General features: G+C 56.0%; 6 protein-coding genes across 6 annotated transcripts; 3 read left to right on the forward strand and 3 right to left on the reverse strand.

Moving 5' to 3' along the window:
* Positions 1-148: 148 nt before the first annotated feature.
* Positions 149-896, reverse strand: B0H18DRAFT_327425 (uncharacterized protein). Its single transcript, XM_048037596.1, has 2 exons — positions 305-896; positions 149-251 (listed from the first exon to the last, which is right to left on the reverse strand). Exon 1 carries the CDS (start codon positions 846-848, stop codon positions 354-356), a length of 495 nt encoding a protein of 164 aa, XP_047899970.1. The 5' UTR covers positions 849-896; the 3' UTR covers positions 149-251; positions 305-353.
* Positions 897-5187: 4291 nt separating this feature from the next.
* On the forward strand, positions 5188-6283 carry B0H18DRAFT_1165244 (uncharacterized protein; the record flags this gene model as incomplete). The annotated part of the gene is given in 4 exon segments (XM_048035841.1): positions 5188-5433; positions 5489-6107; positions 6127-6137; positions 6218-6283. Coding segments are annotated over 4 exon segments (942 nt in total), but the record flags the coding sequence as incomplete, so codon positions are not given.
* A 2684-nt stretch (positions 6284-8967) lies between these two features.
* B0H18DRAFT_974649 (uncharacterized protein) lies at positions 8968-9618 on the forward strand. Its single transcript, XM_048044019.1, has 2 exons — positions 8968-9241; positions 9291-9618. The coding sequence occupies exons 1-2, from the start codon at positions 9045-9047 to the stop codon at positions 9304-9306; spliced, it is 213 nt and encodes a 70-aa protein (XP_047899972.1). The 5' UTR covers positions 8968-9044; the 3' UTR covers positions 9307-9618.
* Positions 9512-10135, forward strand: B0H18DRAFT_974650 (uncharacterized protein; the record flags this gene model as incomplete). Its single annotated transcript, XM_048044020.1, has 3 exons — positions 9512-9819; positions 9873-9917; positions 9939-10135. Coding segments are annotated over exons 2-3 (194 nt in total), but the record flags the coding sequence as incomplete, so codon positions are not given.
* A 2395-nt stretch (positions 10136-12530) lies between these two features.
* On the reverse strand, positions 12531-13154 carry B0H18DRAFT_974654 (uncharacterized protein; the record flags this gene model as incomplete). The annotated part of the gene is made up of 3 exons (XM_048044021.1): positions 12847-13154; positions 12749-12793; positions 12531-12727 (listed from the first exon to the last, which is right to left on the reverse strand). Coding segments are annotated over exons 2-3 (194 nt in total), but the record flags the coding sequence as incomplete, so codon positions are not given.
* On the reverse strand, positions 13048-13698 carry B0H18DRAFT_974657 (uncharacterized protein). The gene is made up of 2 exons (XM_048044022.1): positions 13425-13698; positions 13048-13375 (listed from the first exon to the last, which is right to left on the reverse strand). The coding sequence occupies exons 1-2, from the start codon at positions 13619-13621 to the stop codon at positions 13360-13362; spliced, it is 213 nt and encodes a 70-aa protein (XP_047899975.1). The 5' UTR covers positions 13622-13698; the 3' UTR covers positions 13048-13359.
* Positions 13699-15713: the final 2015 nt, after the last annotated feature.

The following is a 15713-nucleotide window of genomic DNA, read 5'->3' on the forward strand; positions in this document are numbered from 1 at the left end:
ATGCCGGCCAATTCCGTATGCGTGCCAACGGTTGAGTATATCGACGGGAGGTGTGCGAGGGAGGCGAAGATACCGGAGAGGGTTCGTGTGTTTGGATTTAAGTGCACGGTCGGGATGGATAGGTTCGAGCCGGAGGAGATATGTCGGTAGCGTCAGAATACAGCTCCCCGCGTGCGCTGAACACATCCCCCGTGGCGACGTAAGGACCAGGGCATGCTGGCTGGACCACTTGGTACTCCGACCTGGTGCATCTGCGGATAAATCAGTCGTGCCTCATCTCAGAGATAAAAGAACAAGACCTCACCAGCAACAAGCGATGCAACCACAATGCTAGAGCATCCCCGCAGCACAAACTATCTTGCCTCCTCCTTTATGGACACGCGTTTTCTCGGTCTCGCTGGAGGATGCGCTGCGCGACTCGCAGGCTTTGGCCCGAAGATCGTATAGCGGATTGCCCGGACCCACAGACGCGCTCCGAGACCAATGCAGGCGGCGCAGAGCAGGCTCGCACCGAGGAATACATAGATTGGGTAGACGTTCACTGCGATGGCCTTGACCACCGCGTATGGCGTCAAGATGAACGCGTCCAGCAGAACGTTCAGAAACACAAAAAAGGGGGCGAGCAGGTACGAGAGAGGGTGATATAGCACGGCGAGCGCCGTCCACAGAGGCTTGCTGATTGCATAGCTGAGGGAGCGGCGAGCGAAGGTCGCGACGACGCTGAACGAGGACGACGCGAAGCGGAGGAGTTCGACGATGGGTGGGCTGGTCGATGCCGGGGGCGCAGTTGTGGGAGTGTGAACCATGGTCACCGTTCGCGTTGGTATCGCCTTGCTCAGGAAATCCATTCCAAGTGGAAACTCAGTGCGTACTTGTCACAGCTGGCCGCGTAGAGTCAGCTGCAGTGCGGTCCAATTAGTAGACGCCAAAGATCAAAGTGGCGGAGACCAATAGCAATACCGCTGCGGCGCGCGGAGGGTGTTCCTTCCCGGACCAGCCATATACAATCGATGCATGACAGTGGGTACATAACTCTCTGCAGCGCATATCTGTGCTCAGTGGCAGGACTCATGGTGAACTGCGGCCAGCATATGAACTTGGCTCGGGCCTATGTGCCCTCCTCGTCAATTGAAGAGGCCGCTAACCGTGGTCTATCACTACTAGGGCATATATGTGGCCGTGACGGATTTCTCTCATGCTTGGCAGTCCCACGTCACTCCTCTGCATGGAACTTGCCCATTGTATCTCTTATAACGAGCTACAATAGGGTAGCGTCCTGCTTGTATTTGACTTCTGTCGTACCAATCGTGAGTTCTGTCCAGTACGGCGTTCTGTACGCGAGCCTTGGTAATGCATGCTGGTTTACGGGTCACGGAAGCAGGGATACATTGCAGTGTACTTAGCGTGATTGGTGCTTCATTCGCTGCAAATGTGGCGCAGTTACTGCCATCTACCCCCTGGTGAGTTGTTACCCTCTGATGTCCGTTAGCGACTCACCAGGGGATATATGCTGACAGTATGCTCGCCTATTAGTGGCATTGTCGAATAGGAAGCCTGCTTTCCCCGAAACTTGTCGGCTGTGTCTCAGGTCCAGGCACACCAGGCTAGTCTGAGTCTGCCATTATTGCGTAATGAGAGATTTAATGCAGGCAATATAGGCATAAGTTTGTATGATATCCTTGTGGTGAGCACGGAGTGATCATACATAAACTCCAGTACTTACCTGCAGCTGTTTTCATACATGAGCTGCCACTCGCTCATGTAAAAGCGAGGCGCCGTCATGTATGAACGAGGCGCCGTCGGTCGTTACCTGATATGGCAGGTACCCCGGGCTAGCCCGGCCCCTTTGTCCCCGGCGGGGCGGTACCACTGACGCGCGATGCGAGGCTACCCCATATGGATGCACATCGGGGTCAGCGCATCTGAGATCAGGTACGATCTCGGATCCCCTGCGCCGCCGCCTGCGTGGCGTCTGCCTCGGACAAGCCCGGAAGGCCGCAACCAGCCGAGCGAGCGGCGAGCGGCGAGCGGTTCCGCCCGCCGTTTGCAACCTCCTTGCGACCTCCACCATGCCGCGTCGACCACCGCCGGATCACCGACGTCGCAAGAGCACAGCGCGTACGACGACGGCAAGCATGTAGGGTCACTGCCATGCACGCAGGCGCAGCCGACGAACGGCGGGTGGATGTGTCTGCGAGGAGCTGGTATCGAGGTGAGTGTAGACGCACACGAGCATCGAATGAACTGACCATGCTTACAGGACGCGGCGATGCGCAGGACATGCGCGTCGACCGTGAGCACGCAGGGCCAATGCCTCGCGTGCAAGCGCAGCCGACGGTAGACCGCAGGTACGGGTGCGAGCACGAGCGCGTGAGCAGGCGGGCGGGCGGGCGGGCACTCGCGCGCGCTGCGAGCAGGCTGATGGGTGGGACAGATAGGTATGCGGATGGGTAGTAGAGCGGACAGGTGAGCGAGCGGATAGGTAGGAGAGCAAGCAGACGGACAAGCGGCCAGACAACAGCACATGCCCACCGCGAACGCACTGGGCAAATGCCCACCGCGCAGACACAGCCGACAGATGCCCACGCAGGCGAGCAAGCAAACCGGCATACGGGCGCGCAGGCGGGCGTGCATGCAGGCGAGCGGATGGACGAGCGGGAGGGCGAGCAGACGGGCAGATGGGCAGACGGGCGGCCGAACAGACGGGCGGACAACCGGACGAGTTAGATAAGCCGGAAAGTAGGCCAGCGAGTGGATGGACGAGCAGGAGGGTGAACGGACGAGAGAGCGGGCGGACAAGTGGGAGCTCGAGGGCGGACAAGCGGGCGCCGGGCGGGCGGACGAGAGGGCAAGCACCGAGCGTGGACCAACACGTACAACGAGTGTTAGAATACAGTACTAGTAGTACTAGTAGTAGGAACATAATCTATGTCACTGGAATGCTATCGCCTATGATTGCTATCAACGAGAACAGTGTATATTGCGCCGCAACACCGGTTATGACTCGAGACTCAAAGAACCAGTACAGTACAGTAATGTAGAGTCTAGACATCCCTACCATACACGAGAATAGTCTGTACCGCATCTCATCTGTTCTTTAGATTCAGTGTATGCCACTATACATACATCTAGTACCTATTCCAACTTACAGAAGATGCATACACAGTGCAAAGGACCCAGAACGCGAGTCGCACGTATGTTGCAGGCCTAAGTAGGACCGTTAAACGCGTTCTGATTGGCCAGGAACAGCCCGAGCACATCGGGGTTGCCAAGTTTGGTGAAGCAACAAATAGATACAAACGTTCGGTTTACCGGGGCGCCCGCAAAGCTCACCCAGTTGCTACCACAACTCTACCATCTACCCGCCCTGGACCGACCGTTGGACCAGCCCAAATGGGGCGTCGACCAGCCCAAACCTCGGCGCATTGACTAGCACGAATGGCGCGTCAGCGGATGCCGGATACAAGTCACGGCACGTCAGTGAGTATGTACTGCTAGTGGTACGTCAACCAGCACGAATGACGGTGCGTCGAGCAGTACGAATGGCGCGTCGACGGGTACGTATGGTGGCGCGTCGATGATTGTGAACCACACATTGACTGGTGTGAACAGGGCGTTGGCCGGCCGTCAACAAGGCACTTCGCACTGCGAGCGAGCCCTTGAATAGGGCAGGCGATGCGCGGGAGGCTGTGGGTGACCGAGGACGACACTTGGAGAATTGCAGGGACTCCTGTGGGCGATGGGTGCGGGTGGGGCAGCAACGTGCGGGGCAGCGATTGGTGGGACGGCGGCGGCGATGAACAGGTGGGCGACGGACAGAGACATGGTAGTGCTGAGGGCATAGACGATGTTGCGTTGTAGAGATCCTCGTCCACTTGTTCCAGATGTACCATACGTAGTCGATATCTTAACTGAGTACAGAATTTGTGTTGAATCGCAGCATTTGTTGGCGCTTCAAACATACCAAATCGGGATGGCCACTTCATGACTTCATTTTCGGCGCAAATCACAGCACTGAGACTTGAATTGATAAGCAAACAAATGAATAAAAGGCCACAATATGTGTCATGGGGCGCGACATGTGCAGTGCATATGTCGTGCAGCACAACATACGTGCCGTAATACGCGCTGTATTTGTTCGGATCCCGATATACTGACTATTCAGGCACTGTGCTTACATAATGAGTCGCGGCTATTTACGGTGCCGTACCTAGCTCTAATACTAGGACGTGTCAGATCAAGCAGATCGCAAATCGCGATTGCACGCGCCCGATGCCCTCGCAGCGCGCAACAGCTCCTATTTAGGGCTGCCGCCGCCACCGCAAGCTGCCGCTGACAGTGGATCACCCGGGCTGTCCCTAAAGGGCAGTCGCCCTTTCGGGTAGTGAGCGAGACGCCGGCTCCAGTTATTACAGCACCTTTATACATGAAGGCTTGCTGTGAGTTCTGGAGTTTATGTATGATCCATTTGTGCTAAGCACAGGGATTCATACATGATTCTGCCAGCATCTGGTGTTTAATGACCGTCCGAATCCTAGCAGTGAGTCTCAACCATACCCATTAGTACTGCTGTCACTGACGCCTATATACGAGGCTCCGTTTCCGGAACTGGTGCAAACCCTAGGTGGTAACCCTCACGTTAGCGGTGAATTGACCGAGTCTCCTACGTTCCAGTAGTCAATATCAGGCCATGGCCAATCGTCATGATCCATTCACTGTTGGAGATCAGAGACTCGCGCACAGCTGCCCTATGGGATTGCATGTTGCATTGGTAAGCGGCTCACCAGGCGCCATCGGCGTTCGCTGACACGGTAAGAAAGCCCCTGACTCTCGGTGTATGGCCATTTGCAGTGGACTTGTCAGTGCGGTATCCATTTTTCACACGTGTGGCTTCATCTGATGTGTCCCGGACCACTCTGGCAGATATGCGACACGCGTCGAAAGGACGTGGGTATCTCTACGATGACTACGTCTCCGTATCTCAGGGGACGTGCGCTAGCACTCGGCAACTCATATATATATGAAGTGAGTTGATGCCCATGAACCTTGAACATTGACTCCGGGTCCTCCGGCTAGAATCATGTCGAACTCGACGATCTTCATTTCGTGGAAAGCTGATCCTGATTACCGTGGTACATTCGACATCCTATCCAGCTGTCCAGCACCCTCGGCATCTGCGTCTGGTCTGCTGTGCATGACGACATATCTGACCACCGGCGGTGGTATTTGAGGTTCATCAGGAAGTTGGGTTGGCTCGTCGTTGGGCTCTTGGCGCCGGAATTCCTGCTATACATCGCGGTGGGCCAATTTGCTCAAGCAAGATCGATATTGAAGGAGGCCGAACGAACGTTCACCACAGAGTCGCCTTCACCATCGTGGTTTCAGGAATTGATAGTCAGATCTAGGTTCGTAAGGAAGTTGTTCGGAATTCCGGTCAGTACAGTACTTATCCCGATGCGACCGATGCTCATTCTAGCGAGACAAATAGGAGTCTAATCCGGGTTCTCCCAATGAGGATGCTGTTCCTCTGGTTCGGAGCGCGAGGGACGCAGTGAAGACCTTTCGTAGGCATCGGTGGACGATGACACATGCGTTCTACGCTACCATGGGCGGGTTCAGACTCGACGTTGTCGACGAATCGGGTAGCCACTATCTACCAGCCTGGCAATCAGAGGGCATCATATCGCCTTTCGGAATCCTGTTCCTCATGAAGCATGAGCCCACGCTCATCCCTGATATCTCTGTCGCAGACATATGGGACAAGAGCAAAGCAGACGGACTGGCGAAAGCGCTGCTCATATGGCAGCTGCTGTGGTTCATCACCAACGTCGGGAACCGCCTCGGGCATGGCTTGCCCCTCAGCCTCCTGGAGGTGACGACTATCAGCCACGGATTATGCACATTGTGGACGTATGTGTTGTGGTGGAGCAAGCCCCTAGGAGTGCGGGAAGCGACGGTCATCACGGGAGCGTCACAACTCGGGGCTTGGATGACTATGTTGACTCCTCTACACAGGTACATGATCGAAGGCCTCATGTGCTTCCGTCGTGATCCTGAAATTGACAGCCTCGACGCTATTCAAGTGAAGGATCTGCTGGAAGCTGCATGTGAGTGCATGGCATCCAGTGCGGCACCAGGTGAGCGCACTCTGTCCATAAGTATCATCATGATCGATTTTCCTGACGATGCTGCATTTGTCTTCCAGAGCTCCTTATAGAGATCCGTAGAGAAATATCGGTCTATCACGATATCGATCACGCTGCCCGAGCGCGGTGCTACTTGACATGGTATCAGCTCCTTCTCGAAAGACATACACACGAGATGAAGGGTAGTAGGAATACCACCAGTTCTGATCGTATCATGATGTGCTCTGGTCACTGAGGAACTATTGGCACAGATTCATGGAATTTTAAGCTGCTAGTACAAAGCAAGGATCCGACGAATTGCCAAACCAACACGAGGTGTGGCATTCCGCTATGTCAAACAACTCTATCTATCCATCCTTGTCCCGCGAATGCTATATGCCGCCGAAGTGTGGCTTACTCCCACCTACGACGTCCCGGGCAAGTCTCGTCGCCATGGCTCTGTCGGCGCAATCCAACGCCTGTCACGCATACAGCGACAGGCCGCACTGTTGATCACAGGTGCCATGCGAACCACCGCATCAGACGTCCTCGACGCACATGCGAACCTTCTCCCGTTCGATCTTCTTGTTGACCGTGTTACGATACAGGCTGCTACTAGAATACTTACTCTACCTCCCTCTCACCCACTCTACGATAGAATTCAGGATGCGCGTATCCCCGTGACTAGTCACAAATCCCCCTCCACGAACTCACTGAAGCCCTCCGACTAGACAGATGTCGGAATGCCGAGCAGATCCAGGCGACTCGCCAGCCCCCAGGATGGGCACCGCGACACAAGACAGAGATTGCGAAGGACAAAGATGCAGCGGAAGAGGAGGACCAAGCTTGGCAAGAGAAAGACATCCCAGCGATCTACACAGACGGCTCCGAAATCGAGGGCGGCGTTGGAGCATCCGCCATACTCTTCATCCCTAACGACCCGCAGCTACACATCCTCCGGTACCACCTCGGATCTGCAAAGCGACACACTGTGTACGAGGCCGAGATCGTCGGACTCATCATGGGACATCAGGAAAAAAGCTCCCTCCGAATTATGCTATATGGTCAGGAATTCTGAATAAAACGTAGAAGCTCAGTAATGTCGGATCATTCTGATGTCAGTCGCAATAATACGTCGAATGCTTATTTCCGTGCACGTCACTCCAGCATGAACCGATGATTATGCATTCATTCGCCAGCATTCAGAGCCCAACTATAAGCATCTCAGCATTATCATGGTAAAATGAGATACCAAGTACTTGACAGGAATGCTAATCGGACGCAAATGAGTGATCACGACCTAACAATATGTATTCGCTGAGCAATACTATACATTGGGTCTGCTTCGCATCACTGTGCATACTGAATCAGTGCCTGCGTCAGCCGTATCGAAAGCGCCATTCACGGGAGGGCACCATGTCGATGCACGCACCGGTTCACGAGGACGCATCTCCGCGGCCTGTCCACTGCACGGAGCGTCGCTGTCCGCTGCCGCTCCTCCGCCCTCATCGCAATCCGAGGCGTTGCCGCACCCACGCCCACGGTCGTCCTGAATAGAAGCCCGCAGCTCCCGCCGTGCCCAAGGCCCGCTGCCTCACGCATCCAACTCACCGAAAGAGACCATGTCAAGCCTAGAGAGCGTCGCGACAGCACTCACCTCGCACGTCCTCGCACCGCCGGCGACGGTTGCGTCCTCAAGAAGCTTGCGTAGGAGGCGGGCACGGATCGGTCGACGAGTCTGGGCGAGTCTGCACGGCGGACGAGGAAGCGAACACCGCGCTCGCTCGCTCAATGCGATCAGCTTCGCGTGACGAAAAGAAGAACAAATTTGGTGCAGTGGGCTGGACCCAGGAGCAAGTAGGGCCAAGGGAGCAGCGGTGGGTGGGCAGGCGAGCGGGTGGGCTGGTAGGTGGGCAAGCGGGTGGACAAGCGGGCGGACAAGCGGGCGGACCAGTGGGCGGACAAGCGGGCGGACCAGTGGGCGGACAAGCGAGCAGGCACGTGGGAGGAAGGGAGCATGGGCGGGCATGCAGGCACATGGCTGGGCCGGAGGATAGGCAAGGGAGCACGGGCGAGCGCGAGTGAGTGGGCAGACGAGCAGGCGCACGGGTGGGTGCGTTATTAGGCACACGGACAAGCGGGTAAGCTGGAGAGCGGGCAAGCAGCTGAGCAGATGAGCAAGAGAAAGACAGCGCGGGAAAGACAGAGCGTGCCAGTGAGCAAGACAGAACGTGGATGGGTGGGCAGGCAAGCAAGTGCTGGTGCCGAGGGTAATGCTGGTGGACATGAACACCGTCGTCAGCGAAAATTCACGGCATAGCCATTCACTCACCTGCTGAATGTTTGACTCGTTGTCTGCCTGTCCTCTCTCACGTTACTCATCTGCCTGTCCACCTGTTCACTCGTACGCTCGCTCTTTCGCTCTCACGCGTCATCCATCCTCACGCATCCGTTCACTCGCCTGCCCCCATACTCACCCTCTCTTCTTACCATGCGCCCAAGGCTCCGAATAGCCTAGCTGACCGCTCGTTCAGCGTACCCCGCCGCCACACGCGATTGTCGTAGCTGACGCCGCCCGGCGTTCAATGTCTGGGTCGAGCTGGAGAGTTTGCAGTGGGAGTGGGTCATGACGCGTGGAAAGATGATGGTGTAGCAGACGACGAACCCCGCAAAACAAAAAGAAGCCAGACATGGTTGAGTTAACGCTACGAGTAGATGAGCGGTAAGCAGCGAGACGCAAAAGACACGACGGCATCGTGCGCCAGAGTTCAGTTACTGCTTGCCCTAAACTGAATCTCGATCGAGTTCTGCCACGTCACTCCGCTGGCTTCACTTGCTACGTCGCCGCCGCCTTTGCGTCGTGTCGTCGTCCTCCTGGCACACTTTCCTTGCCAGCCATATCCTATCTCTGCATTGTCTATGTCCCCCGTGTCGCTCGTGTGGTTTGTCTTGCATACTCACTCATTCACTATCACACATCTGACCGTGTTTGGTTCATCTCCTGCTCGCCCACTCAGCAGCTCTTGCTCGCCCACGCATCAGATCTTGCTGACTCGCGTCCTTGCCTCGCCCGCGCTTGCCGCCCTCTTGCTGGTTCAAACGTTCACTTGCCATTGGTATCTCGCCCGCTCTTGCCTGCCCGCTCCCTTATTAACCTTCCGTCAGCTTATTCATATGCTAGCTCGCTCGCCAGCGCCCGCCGTTCGCTCATTTGCCATCTGACTCGCCACCTCAATGTCCCCCTCGTCTGCCACCTTGCTTGTCCGCCCTCGCGTTTGCCATGCCCCGCTGAACCGTGTCCTATCTGCTGTTGACCGTGCCGGCCATTTCGTTCGCCCGTTATCTTGTCATCCCTCCTGCCCGCCGTCTCGCACCCGCCGACTTGCCCTCTCGTGCCTGCGCATTTGCTTTCTCGTGCCCGCCCGGCGCCCACTGGCACTGTCTTTTCGCGCCCGCCCACTGTCTGTTCGTGTTCGCCCACTGTCTTTTCGCGCCCGCCTGCTTGCACTTTCGTGTCCACCCATTGGCTCTCTTGCGTCCACACGCCCGCTCTGTTGTGTCCGCGCCGTGTTCAAACATTCTTGTGTGTGCGCGCGTGCGCATCCTCCGCGCTCGCTTCCAGAATCCACAGCTGCTCGCTCTCGGCTTCTTGACTGCGCACCTGCCTGCTGCCTCATGACAAACATTGATCTGTGTGCGTACCTTCTCGCCGTCTATGACAGCCAGCTAACATACATTCACATGGAGACTATTGCCCCTGTCACCTGCAACCTACGCGCCCATGCTCATGGACACACCATCTCACTCTACACCCACACACCCGACTCCGTCTTGCCCACAGTCTGTCTCGCACGCCCCCTCCCGCCCATGCTCTCGTCTGCTCGGCCGGCTGGCTACCTCCCCATTCGTGCGATCACCCACGCGATTGGTCACTCGTCCATCCGCCGACTTGCCTGCGGACCCGCTTAGTGACCCGTCGACCCGCGGACCCACTGACACTGTTACTCTAGTCATATTTTACTGCCTGTGCTCGTCATCTATCTCCCTCCCTAGTACCTATCTCATCTGCTCGTGGCCTCGGACCTCTCATAATGCATCACAGATTCTCACATCGGACTCGTAGTAGTATATGACATGCACAACAATGCATTAAATGTTTTTTTCTAATCACTTTGCGTGAACGAACATTAGAGTGAATTTTCATCGAATGTCCCGAGAACGGCATAGAAGCCACGACTTATTGCGTGAACATGCCACAGAAATTCACGAGAACATTGTAATTACTCGAGTATTACTGAGTATTCGTACACGGACCCATGGGGACCACGGAATATGGTCTGTTATTGGATTAGGAAGATTAATGCTGTTTATCTTCTATTCCTACGAATTTGCCTCTATTCTTCCGCATTCAGGGGAAGGTTTTTTCCTGATGATGTTGCGAAGGGGATGATAAAAGGGACAGATGTCGCGGAAAAGACGGCGTCGCCATAGCGGTCAACTGCTCGTGCGGCAAGCTCCCATCTTCGTAGACATGTCGGGTCAACGGCACTGGGATGGTGGCTTTGGAACATGGACCACGGAAGCGCTGAAGGAAAGACATAATTCGTCAGCAGCCGAGAGATGGTTTTCGACAGCCAACCCCACGACGTCCATATCGAGCGATCGCGATCCGGCTTCGCATGTGCATAGTCAAGGACTCTGGGTGCCGGCAGGAATACGACAGACTTGTAACATGACCTGAGAGTGTCGTAAGCGATCGTATAAGCCTCGGATGTGTTCGCTGCAAGGGTAGCATCCCGCCCGATAGGTAAGGCAAGGATGTCGCCGTCCAACGTGATGGAGAATGATAACATGTTTTCTTGCAACGAGAGTTCCTTGCTTTGTTTTTTTTTGTTTGTAATCCCGTTTATCGTCATTTGAGGGCGAAGCCCTATGTAGACTCGAACAATACACATGTACACTACTGAGGTTCGATTCGATGGTGTCTAGCTGATCATTGGCTCAGTGCGCCTCCGTAGAGGTGACTTCGCCGGGTGGGACAAATTATCGTAGGGGTTTATGGTGCATGTACAGTAAGGGTCATTAGTGTGTGTTGTAGCGTCTATGTACAGTCCGTGGGTGGTCCATTTGGAATGAGATGAAATGAAACGAGACAGAGTAGTGGGAGTGTCAGGGATGCGCGTGTGAGGTCGTCAGTCATTGTCCTCCGTGTCTGGTAATTCAAGTCCTCCGAAGATATTGTCGAAACGGCCGGTGGCGTGTATGAAGCGGAAGAGCGGCCGGATGGTGTCTGTTTGCGAGAGCAAATGTCTGAGAGATCGTGCTCGGCTTCCGATTTCGCGTCGTAGCCATGCGCGTTGTGGAGCGTATTCCGGGCACTCGAGGAAAAAGTGTTGGACGGTCTCTCGGTGGGCTCGGCATGCGGGGCAGCGTGCTGTGTCTGATCGGCGGATGCGATGGAGGTGGTAATTGAGCGGTGCGTGTCCGGTCCGGAGTTGGATGAGCAGGCTGGCGTGACGGCGAGGGAGGGGTGCAATGAGTTTACTGAACTTCCTCGATGGCATATCGGGATCTATGCGAGCGAGGGTCTCGAATCGAGGCGAGTCTTTCCATCGCTGGACAGCCGCAGTTTTGATTTGCTCGAGGAGATGCCTACGGATTGCGGAGATACTGGATGGGAGGGTTGAACGGAGGAGTTCGGGGAGCTCGTCTGGTGGACTGCTTTCGCCTCTAGCTGCTTTTTTGGCTTCTTCATCTGCACATTCGTTGCCGTCGACGCCACGGTGTCCTGGAACCCAACGAAGCGTAAGTCGTGCATCGGGGTGTGTGTTATAGAGTGTGTCGATGGACTGGTGTAAGGCGTCGAGGAGATAGTGTCCGGGTTGGCGGGAGCGTGTCTGCGAAGCTCGGAGACAAGGCGTATTATCGGCGGCGCAGGATGTTTGGGCGAGTCGGTATGCGAGCCGTGTGAGCAGTTCAACTCCATCAGGAAAAAACCTTCCCCTGAATGCGGAAGAATAGAGGCAAATTCGTAGGAATAGAAGATAAACAGCATTAATCTTCCTAATCCAATAACAGACCATATTCCGTGGTCCCCATGGGTCCGTGTACGAATACTCAGTAATACTCGAGTAATTACAATGTTCTCGTGAATTTCTGTGGCATGTTCACGCAATAAGTCGTGGCTTCTATGCCGTTCTCGGGACATTCGATGAAAATTCACTCTAATGTTCGTTCACGCAAAGTGATTAGAAAAAAACATTTAATGCATTGTTGTGCATGTCATATACTACTACGAGTCCGATGTGAGAATCTGTGATGCATTATGAGAGGTCCGAGGCCACGAGCAGATGAGATAGGTACTAGGGAGGGAGATAGATGACGAGCACAGGCAGTAAAATATGACTAGAGTAACAGTGTCAGTGGGTCCGCGGGTCGACGGGTCACTAAGCGGGTCCGCAGGCAAGTCGGCGGATGGACGAGTGACCAATCGCGTGGGTGATCGCACGAATGGGGAGGTAGCCAGCCGGCCGAGCAGACGAGAGCATGGGCGGGAGGGGGCGTGCGAGACAGACTGTGGGCAAGACGGAGTCGGGTGTGTGGGTGTAGAGTGAGATGGTGTGTCCATGAGCATGGGCGCGTAGGTTGCAGGTGACAGGGGCAATAGTCTCCATGTGAATGTATGTTAGCTGGCTGTCATAGACGGCGAGAAGGTACGCACACAGATCAATGTTTGTCATGAGGCAGCAGGCAGGTGCGCAGTCAAGAAGCCGAGAGCGAGCAGCTGTGGATTCTGGAAGCGAGCGCGGAGGATGCGCACGCGCGCACACACAAGAATGTTTGAACACGGCGCGGACACAACAGAGCGGGCGTGTGGACGCAAGAGAGCCAATGGGTGGACACGAAAGTGCAAGCAGGCGGGCGCGAAAAGACAGTGGGCGAACACGAACAGACAGTGGGCGGGCGCGAAAAGACAGTGCCAGTGGGCGCCGGGCGGGCACGAGAAAGCAAATGCGCAGGCACGAGAGGGCAAGTCGGCGGGTGCGAGACGGCGGGCAGGAGGGATGACAAGATAACGGGCGAACGAAATGGCCGGCACGGTCAACAGCAGATAGGACACGGTTCAGCGGGGCATGGCAAACGCGAGGGCGGACAAGCAAGGTGGCAGACGAGGGGGACATTGAGGTGGCGAGTCAGATGGCAAATGAGCGAACGGCGGGCGCTGGCGAGCGAGCTAGCATATGAATAAGCTGACGGAAGGTTAATAAGGGAGCGGGCAGGCAAGAGCGGGCGAGATACCAATGGCAAGTGAACGTTTGAACCAGCAAGAGGGCGGCAAGCGCGGGCGAGGCAAGGACGCGAGTCAGCAAGATCTGATGCGTGGGCGAGCAAGAGCTGCTGAGTGGGCGAGCAGGAGATGAACCAAACGCGGTCAGATGTGTGATAGTGAATGAGTGAGTATGCAAGACAAACCACACGAGCGACACGGGGGACATAGACAATGCAGAGATAGGATATGGCTGGCAAGGAAAGTGTGCCAGGAGGACGACGACACGACGCAAAGGCGGCGGCGACGTAGCAAGTGAAGCCAGCGGAGTGACGTGGCAGAACTCGATCGAGATTCAGTTTAGGGCAAGCAGTAACTGAACTCTGGCGCACGATGCCGTCGTGTCTTTTGCGTCTCGCTGCTTACCGCTCATCTACTCGTAGCGTTAACTCAACCATGTCTGGCTTCTTTTTGTTTGCGGGGTTCGTCGTCTGCTACACCATCATCTTTCCACGCGTCATGACCCACTCCCACTGCAAACTCTCCAGCTCGACCCAGACATTGAACGCCGGGCGGCGTCAGCTACGACAATCGCGTGTGGCGGCGGGGTACGCTGAACGAGCGGTCAGCTAGGCTATTCGGAGCCTTGGGCGCATGGTAAGAAGAGAGGGTGAGTATGGGGGCAGGCGAGTGAACGGATGCGTGAGGATGGATGACGCGTGAGAGCGAAAGAGCGAGCGTACGAGTGAACAGGTGGACAGGCAGATGAGTAACGTGAGAGAGGACAGGCAGACAACGAGTCAAACATTCAGCAGGTGAGTGAATGGCTATGCCGTGAATTTTCGCTGACGACGGTGTTCATGTCCACCAGCATTACCCTCGGCACCAGCACTTGCTTGCCTGCCCACCCATCCACGTTCTGTCTTGCTCACTGGCACGCTCTGTCTTTCCCGCGCTGTCTTTCTCTTGCTCATCTGCTCAGCTGCTTGCCCGCTCTCCAGCTTACCCGCTTGTCCGTGTGCCTAATAACGCACCCACCCGTGCGCCTGCTCGTCTGCCCACTCACTCGCGCTCGCCCGTGCTCCCTTGCCTATCCTCCGGCCCAGCCATGTGCCTGCATGCCCGCCCATGCTCCCTTCCTCCCACGTGCCTGCTCGCTTGTCCGCCCACTGGTCCGCCCGCTTGTCCGCCCACTGGTCCGCCCGCTTGTCCGCCCGCTTGTCCACCCGCTTGCCCACCTACCAGCCCACCCGCTCGCCTGCCCACCCACCGCTGCTCCCTTGGCCCTACTTGCTCCTGGGTCCAGCCCACTGCACCAAATTTGTTCTTCTTTTCGTCACGCGAAGCTGATCGCATTGAGCGAGCGAGCGCGGTGTTCGCTTCCTCGTCCGCCGTGCAGACTCGCCCAGACTCGTCGACCGATCCGTGCCCGCCTCCTACGCAAGCTTCTTGAGGACGCAACCGTCGCCGGCGGTGCGAGGACGTGCGAGGTGAGTGCTGTCGCGACGCTCTCTAGGCTTGACATGGTCTCTTTCGGTGAGTTGGATGCGTGAGGCAGCGGGCCTTGGGCACGGCGGGAGCTGCGGGCTTCTATTCAGGACGACCGTGGGCGTGGGTGCGGCAACGCCTCGGATTGCGATGAGGGCGGAGGAGCGGCAGCGGACAGCGACGCTCCGTGCAGTGGACAGGCCGCGGAGATGCGTCCTCGTGAACCGGTGCGTGCATCGACATGGTGCCCTCCCGTGAATGGCGCTTTCGATACGGCTGACGCAGGCACTGATTCAGTATGCACAGTGATGCGAAGCAGACCCAATGTATAGTATTGCTCAGCGAATACATATTGTTAGGTCGTGATCACTCATTTGCGTCCGATTAGCATTCCTGTCAAGTACTTGGTATCTCATTTTACCATGATAATGCTGAGATGCTTATAGTTGGGCTCTGAATGCTGGCGAATGAATGCATAATCATCGGTTCATGCTGGAGTGACGTGCACGGAAATAAGCATTCGACGTATTATTGCGACTGACATCAGAATGATCCGACATTACTGAGCTTCTACGTTTTATTCAGAATTCCTGACCATATAGCATAATTCGGAGGGAGCTTTTTTCCTGATGATTGCAGTCATGGGTTGGGACCATCCGAGTCGGGCCAGCCGACCATCGAATTGTCTTTCCCCTGACGATGTTCGCTACCCTCTTCTGTGCCACCTACGGCATGCCCCACCTGCTAGGGTGGCACACATCCTTCCCGACCGACCTGGAAGGGTTCTTGTGGCGTGCTGCCACACTCACAGTAACCGGGACGGCGTGCGTGGC

This window comes from Fomitopsis serialis, assembly GCF_022376445.1.
Source record: "Fomitopsis serialis strain Sig1Antser10 chromosome Unknown B0H18scaffold_3, whole genome shotgun sequence".
NCBI classification, from domain to species: domain Eukaryota; kingdom Fungi; phylum Basidiomycota; class Agaricomycetes; order Polyporales; family Fomitopsidaceae; genus Fomitopsis; species Fomitopsis serialis.

What these genes read in the sequence shown, in the direction of transcription:
- B0H18DRAFT_974657 (XM_048044022.1), bottom strand. Translation starts at nt 13,621, where the DNA reads ATGTCCCCCGTGTCGCTCGTGTGGTTTGTCTTGCATACTCACTCATTC.
- B0H18DRAFT_974649 (XM_048044019.1), top strand. Translation starts at nt 9,045, where the DNA reads ATGTCCCCCGTGTCGCTCGTGTGGTTTGTCTTGCATACTCACTCATTC.
- B0H18DRAFT_327425 (XM_048037596.1), bottom strand. Translation starts at nt 848, where the DNA reads ATGGATTTCCTGAGCAAGGCGATACCAACGCGAACGGTGACCATGGTT.